At 44.1% G+C, this 7,896-nt stretch overlaps 1 protein-coding gene across 1 annotated transcript in view; it reads left to right on the forward strand.

Moving 5' to 3' along the window:
- The window catches only part of Vat1l (vesicle amine transport 1 like), a 165,373-nt gene extending 157,791 nt beyond the window's left edge, over positions 1-7,582 (forward strand). Inside the window, exons 8-9 of the mRNA XM_027406076.2 lie at positions 5,534-5,617; positions 7,484-7,582. Coding sequence (XP_027261877.1) covers positions 5,534-5,617; positions 7,484-7,582 — 183 coding nt within the window. The remainder of the gene's footprint in view (positions 1-5,533; positions 5,618-7,483) is intronic.
- Positions 7,583-7,896: the final 314 nt, after the last annotated feature.

The following is a 7,896-nucleotide window of genomic DNA, read 5'->3' on the forward strand; positions in this document are numbered from 1 at the left end:
ACATACATGACAAGACTACCATCCCCAGGAATGGTGCCGTCCACAGTGGCCTGCACCCTCCTGTATCAGTTAACAAGACAATCCCCCACAGACATACCCATAGATGAATTGGTCTCTCCTGAGAAACCCCACAGCTGAAATTGCCTTCTCAAGTTACACTAGGGTGTTAACAATTAAAGCTAAGTAGGACAGAGAGTTGGAAAAATACGTTATTGAAATTGATTTCATTAGCTGCTTTGTTACATTTCTTCCTGTGCCTAGTCAGAAAACCTTTTGGCATACCTGTAGCCTGTTTTGTGTTTGTATCTAACTGTGTCGTTCTGTTGGCTCACCATATAAAGGCTGGCGGAAATGTTACAAGTCCAGGGATGGTGTTGATGTTACTGCCAGCCCAACTTGCCAGGACCCCACAGCACTTGGCCAGAGTGTGAAGATCAAGTGTATGGGGCACAGAACAAGTGCCCAGAAGAGTTCACAGTTGAGCTGTCAGATGCATTAGTCCCAGGACTAGGAAGCTCCTGGAAGCCATCTGGAGCATGCAGAGATGCACAGCAGGCAGCCCACTGAGCTTCAGGTGTACCTTCAGTTGTAGAGTGCAGAGTGCAAGAACTGAGGGAAGGATTTTGACCACTGGGATAATAGACATTGCCCCTGCTCAGGCTGTCAAGAGCAGAGCAGTACACTTTTGAAGCAAGCCACCAATGGAGATTCAGTGTCCCATTCAGAAGAGGACAAGAAGATGATTTGAATATGTCTTCCTTAAACCAATGTCTAAATATTATAATTTGAACCTTTAAGCATTTTCTACAATACTCACTGAACATTTTACACTCTTTTTAAGTTTTTAAAATAATTTTATAATTTTTTATTATTTTTAAATGTGTGTGTGTGTGTGTGTGTGTGTGTCTGAGTGGTATACAGTGTAAGTGCAGGTGTCCATGGAGGCCAGAAGAAGACATTGAATCCCTTGGATGTGGAGTTGCAGGTAGCCATGAGTTACCTGATACGGATGCTGGGAACCAAACTTTGGTCCCCTTCAAAGGCAGTGTATGCTCTTAACCACTGAGCCCTATCTTCCACACTGGTGGCTTCATAACTATAAAATCTTTGAAATCTGCTACATTTTTTTATGGTGACAGTATGTGGCAGTTGGAAGCACATTCGAGTGCAAGACTTATGGCTACTGAATTAGGCAATGCAAGCCTACAAGACTTGTCCAAAATGATGCAAACCTACAAGACTCTTCTCCTTAGTGCAATGTTGGTTTCTAACAGAAAGATGCATAGAAAAGTCTTGGATTCAGAGGAGACAAATCTCCCCAGGTGCTCTCAAACATCTGGAGAGCAGCACCTATTAGGGGACCTTTTATAAGCTGACAAATTGGCCATAAAGTCTGAACACAGCACAAAAGTGTCAGCAGAGGCCAGTCTTGTGTGGCCAGCACAGCCCTGTAATGGGTTTTGCCCAGAGTCTTCGAGGGAGAAGCTGGCACTCACTTCTCCCACTTGGTTCTCCCTTCTGAGGGACAGCCAGAGGCAGACTTCTTAGATGCACCCACCTGTGTTCTGTGAAAAGCTAGTGCAAACATTCCCTCAAGAAGCTCAGCATGTGGATGAAATAGCACCATACGTGCAAAATGCTACACCCTGTGCCTGATAAAGAATTGATCAAAAGTGGTAGTCTCCTTCCTTCTAAGCCTCTGCCAGTGGGGCTCCTGCACAGCTCCAGGAGCAGCCTTAAAGGATCGTGGAGAGTCTAACAGCATGACTGGGGTGGGGGTAATTAAATGACCTCTTGAGATTGCTCCTGGTCCTTTATCAGTTTTTCCATAGACAGGACTTCAAGGCAATGTTTCATTTCAGAGAGAAATTTCCAAAAAGTATGCAGATTAAAGGCAACCCTACAGGGGACTTCTCCTCACCCCTCCAGCCTCATGATCCACTTTAACTTGTAAGAAAACAGCTCTTTACATCTTCCTGGACTCCTACTTAGTACAGTAGCAGCTTAAAGTATGCCTAACTATGTCCTATCATCCTGGCTGCTCTAGATGCTGAGACAGGAGGATTACAATTTGCTGTCTTTCTGAACTTCAGAGTGACTTCCAGACCACCCTGGGAAACTTAGTGAAGCCCTGTCTCAAAATAAAAAATAAAACGGAGGTTGAGGGTGTGGCTCAGTGGTAGAACAGTTGGCTAGGATCTGCCAGTGTCTTACTTAGGGTTTCTATTTCTGTGAAGAGACATCATGACCACAGAAACTCTCATAAAGGAAAACATTTAATTGGGATGGCTCACTTACAGTTTCAGAGGCTCAGTCCATGGTGGAGAGCATGGCAGCATGCAGGCAGATGTGGTGCTGGAGGAGTGGCTGAGAGTTCTACATCTTGCAGGCAACAGGAAGTCAACTGAGACACTTGGAAGTATACTGAGCACAGGGAACCTTGAAGCCTACCCCTACAGTGACACACTTCCTCCTACAAGGCCATACCCACTCCACCAAATCCACACCTGCTAATAGTGCCACTATTAGAGATTATGGGGCCCAAATACATTCAAACTACCATAGCAAATTAGGGGCTGGAGGTGTGGCTCAGCAGCAGAGTGCCTGTTTGGAAACCATCAGGGAAATTCTGGCAACGTGGCTCAGCAGTAGAGTGCTAGGTCAGAATCCACCAATGAGGAGTTAGGGGGCCATAGCTCAGTAGTAGAGCACTTGCCTAGAATCTGACAATGAGGGACTAGGGGCAGTGGTCAAGTGCTTGGCCAGATTCCACCATCAAGAGGCTAAGGGTGTGGCACAATAGTAGAGAACTTGCCTGGTATACAGAAGGTATCCAGGGTTTCTACTACCCAAAAGGAGCATCGTGAGGGAATTCGTTACCATCTTCTACTTTTGAGGATCAAGTGAAACATCCCGCTTTAAGTAAAATTGAGGGGAAATCCTGGGTTTGAAGTCTATCCAACTTGATTCTGAATCACACTTCTTAGCCTTGTAATCTTTGAGTGAATTGTTTATGTTCTTTAGCCTTGAGGTACTTATCCTTAAAATGGGCACTGTATGTACCTCATTTACCACACCACCTCCACCCCCCCAAAAAACAGTGAACTTTAAAGCACTGGTGATTTCACAGGCTTGGGATAGGTATCTGGAGCTGGGTATGGTTTAGCTGGGTCCTTTTGCCTGTACAAGGCTACAGTCAAGATGTCAGCCAGGATATGATTTCATTTCAAGGCTTGACTGAAGAAGATTCTACTTCTGAGTTCTTTAGGGGTTGTTGGCAATATTTAAACACTCAGAGGAGCTGGGTGTCTCAGTTCCTTACTGATTGTTGGATGGAGCGTGTCTTAGATCTCTGTCATGTAAGGACTCTATAGGACAGCCCCAAACAATGTAGCATGTCTTACTAGAGGCATTGCAGCATAGCTGTGGTCTTCTGTAACTTAATCTTAGAAAGGGGAGTGCATCCCATCTGCTGTACTCTACAAGGAAGCAGGTCCCTAGCTCCAGCCTACACTCAAGGGGAAGCAATCACAAAAGGATGTTAACTCACAGGAGGGGCAGAGAGCTATGCGAGAGCTTTTCAGCTAGCACAGTAGGCCTTCCTTATCTACAGATTCTGCATCAGAAGTTTCAACAAACCTTGCAGCGGAAATACAGGGGAGGGGATTGCATGAACATGCATGCTTTGATTTTCTGTCATGATTCTCTGTGTGGTAGAACAGCATGGTATCATATTGTATTTGGTGTTTCAAGTGACGTAGAGAGGACTTAAAGTCTATGGGAAATGGATGTAGGTTCTATGCAGATACATACCACACTGCTTTATAAAAGGGCACGCACACATGTTGGAATCCATGAAAAACTTTGGAATCAGCCCTCCACAGACACCGAGGGGCAACGGTGGTACCTGTTGTTATGACCAAGAGTGAAAATACTTCAGAAGTCACCATGTAAATGGAAGGAATCAACTGGTTTATTTATTGGGGTAAAAAAAAAATTATGTGACAAAACATAATGAGATGGTTTCCCACCACGAAGTGACCAGAAACACTGCATTTGAAAGATGCATTAAATTTATATTAAATGTTGATTTGCCAGCATGTTACCACATAACATTATTTGGATGGTAGAGTTAAAAGGCCCTCCTCTCCTCCACTTAATTTTCAAGGTACACCTGCAAGCCCTCCTAGTTGTTTTAGAATATCTACATTTTTATATAGAGATGTAAATAAAAGTACGCCTGTCGGTTTTCTCATTTAGCAAGATTACAAAAGCATTTGATCCTGCTGTGTCTTCTTGATAATTAGTGGTGTATATCTTTCTTTTCCTTAACAGCTATGCAACATTTCCATTTGGTAGATGGATGTAGAAGCCGTTGTTTATTTACCCATCCCTTTACTGTGACACAGAAGCTGTTTCAGGGTTTCTCCACTAAAAGCAATGCAGTCATTATCTTTTATGTTTTTCTCCCATAAATTGAATTGTGTCTCTAAAGTCTCAGAAAAGCAATTTGAACACAAACATTTTAATGGTTCTGTGTGTTTGGATCCAAATGAATAGAAGCCTTTGATTTTCAAATAAGCAAACAGTTCTCCATCAGCCACAGGCTGAGTTCCTCACAAGCAGTTAACTATGTCTGACGTTTTCTTTTTTAATGTCATAGCATCTAGCCTTGAAGCAACATTTACTGAGTATTTGTGGGCCGAAGGAACAAAAATATTTTAAATTGTGAGACTTTATGAAAAACATTTAGACTCAATCTATTATAAATTTTTATAAATTGACTTTTGCGAGGCAAGAGAAATTGCATCCCCATTTAGATTTCACTAAGATGTGGAGAGCACACCTGGCTCAGTGTCGTCTCCATTAATCCCCACAGCGCCCCCTGCAGTTCACTTTCTACACAGCAGCAGAAGGAAAGGCTCAGAACAAACAGGATTGTGTATTATTATTACAACCTTCTTTTCACAGGGGGCCCCCAGGAAGTTCGTAAGTCTGACGAGCGCCTAGACATGGAAAAGGAAACTATAGTCCTTTTTTTTTCTAGGGAGTGCTCTCTTCTGAAGAGAGTTCCTGCTAGGTAGAAGCAGTTTCTTCCAACACTAGAAATCATGGGAATTCTGCAAAGATAATTCAGTCCTGGTAATTGGTTTACTTAATGAAATTAAGAATCAGAGTTATGTAAACTTAAGTAGGAGGGTCTCAAATGACTCTCACAAATGCTTAACATTTAGTCCCACCACTCTTGACTTTAAATATATGTATGTATGTTGTGGACAGCAGTGGCTCAGTGTCTTCCTCATTAATTCCCACAGCGCCCCCTGCAGTCATTTTTCAGACCCACAAGACTTACTAGAGATGGTCAGAGTGTATGACAAATGGATATGTTTGCAACACGAAAAGTTGCTGTCTGAACCACTATTTGAGCTGCAGCGCCCTCTGGTGGAAGGCCGGCGGGATGACTTTTCCAGGCCCATTCTCCAGGAGCCACATCTCACTAATCAGCTCTTGTCTGTCTGACTTTGTGTCTCAGGTAAAGGAGGCCATGCAGCGCATCCACGACCGGGGGAACATCGGGAAGTTAATTCTGGATGTGGAAAAGACTCCGACTCCGCTGGTAAGTGGAATGCAGAGGAAACTACGGGTTCAACACCAAAGGCAAATTGATGGATCATCAGGTGTAGGTACAAATGATGAAGAAGAAATGCAGGCAGTTTACAGGCTCTCAAAAACTAGGGGTGATCAGATGATTCCAGAATGAGGGATAGTCACGGGCTAAGCTGAAAGTGGAGAAGACAGGAAAATTGCTGAGTGAGGACGGGCTGGAATGGATAGAAAAGGACCATTTACAGTTGTTATCTCTAGGTTGCTACCAGTGGGAAGACTTCCTAGTTAATTCTATGAAATGTATTGCATGTGCCAAAGAGAATGGTGCCAACTACCTCTGGATGCTCCTGGTGCTCCTGTTCAACTCACTTCCATTTTTGGGGAAAAAACCCTGATATCCAGGCAATCCAGGAGAACACAGCACTTCAGATTCACCTGTTCCCAAACTGGCTGCTTTGGGGGAGGGGTGGCATACGTTGTAGCCCTCAATGCAGAGACTCTCTGACTGCATGCATTCAAAGCCCGGGGCCTTGTCCATTTGCAAGCTAGGAAGGTTGCTTTGTACTCCAGCTTCAGTCCTGTTTATGAGCTAGAGATTGGCAGGTTCTTCTAGGTCAGTTAGAAAGTCATTCATTCACTGAGCATGGCTGGCCATCCTAAGTTCTAGGTAAGCTAAACAAAGAAAACATGGAGGTTTGTTGTTGTTTTAAGTTTCTTTACTAACACAGTAGTCTTGCATCGGTATCTGTCTTTTTCAAGAAAAAAAAAAAAAAACTAAAATGATCCATAGCTCTCAGTCCAAGTGTGTATTTTCAGAAATAGCTCCTGGTCTTCTGTAGCCATAATATGGCTCAAGTGTAATCGTCATTTCACTCCATACAGAATAGTTAAAGGAGAAGGCACTTGGTGACACAAGCCACTGATAATAATATAGATATAAGTTTTTAAAATACTCTTGAAGTCACAGGACTGTATAGTGGGAAATTACCAATATGGAGTCAGGTAGAAATATAAGGGTATTTAATAGGGAAAAGGCTTACTTACAGAGTGACCTCGCCAGCCGGTGTGGCAGCAGTCTGTGCAGCAAGTACCAAAGTAAAACCGAAAGAGCAAACACAGTCACACTATGTCACTCTGACCACACCCTCACAAGCGTGGTCAGGCACACCTGTAGCCAGCCCCTAAGTAGGCGTGGCTACAGCTTCCCCTACAGGACTGTTTGAGGGAAAATGATGGCATGAGGTTAGGGAGAGGGAGTAGGATCTCAAAACTGCCATGCAAATACACTATGGCCTACGTAAATAGGTCCAATGCACAGAAGGCTCCAGATCTGCCCTGGCTTTCCATGCCAAGGCACTGCTTATCTCCATGAACCCATGAGATTCTCATGGCCCTTGGGCTGGGGTTATATCTGCTTGACCAAGGGGCAGAGCCCATCATATTAAGGCCAAATAGTCCCCCAATTCAGGCCAACAGGACTTACCCCTGTTGAATTATTGCTCTTGTTTTCTGGAAATATTTTTACCCTGACACCCAAAGGAACAAAGAGACAGTAAAGAATGGGTACTTGGAGCTTTGGTGGTAGGGAAGATGTCACAGACCTTCTAGATGGAAGATAGCATGAAGTCAAACCGAATCTAGGGCGTGAGATTCAGGATGGGTGCAATGAGATCACCTCCAGAGCTAACAAGTGATATTAAAGGAAGCAGCAGGGCCTTGAGTGTTAGTAAAGGGTACAGAAGGGATCCTCCGAGGCACTTTCTCCTATGGGAATGACCACTCTGAAAGAGGTCCACCCCACAATGCTTTGTCTGATGCTCAGAGATGGTGAGGGAGTGGGTACATAACCTCCATCATGACCCCTGTTGAATTGCAGATGGCCAATGACAGCACTGAGACAAGCGAGGCAGGGGAGGAAGAAGAGGACCATGAAGGTGACAGCGAGAACAAGGAAAGGATGCCCTTCATCCAGTAAGACCTCATATCCGAGAAAGTATAGAGGACGGCTGTCAAGAAAATGGCCGCTATGAGACCTCTCCTGTGCCCCAGTGAACAAATGCTGTAGTCCAGTGTGTATCGTGTTTGTCTGCAGTCAGCCAAGCTAAGAAGTTGTTGATCACTGTTGTGTTTGGAATTAAGTGCCAATCCCATTCCATGCAGTATTGTGTCCCTTCTTGGTCTGAGTATCACACTCTCCCCTCTCCCTCGTATCAAACCCATCCTTCTTCGGGTCCTTCTTGACAGTTCTAGAATAGCCATGCAAATTAATACAAGACCACAGGGCCCAAT

Source organism: Cricetulus griseus, chromosome 3, assembly GCF_003668045.3.
Source record: "Cricetulus griseus strain 17A/GY chromosome 3, alternate assembly CriGri-PICRH-1.0, whole genome shotgun sequence".
Classification (NCBI taxonomy): Eukaryota; Metazoa; Chordata; class Mammalia; order Rodentia; family Cricetidae; genus Cricetulus; species Cricetulus griseus.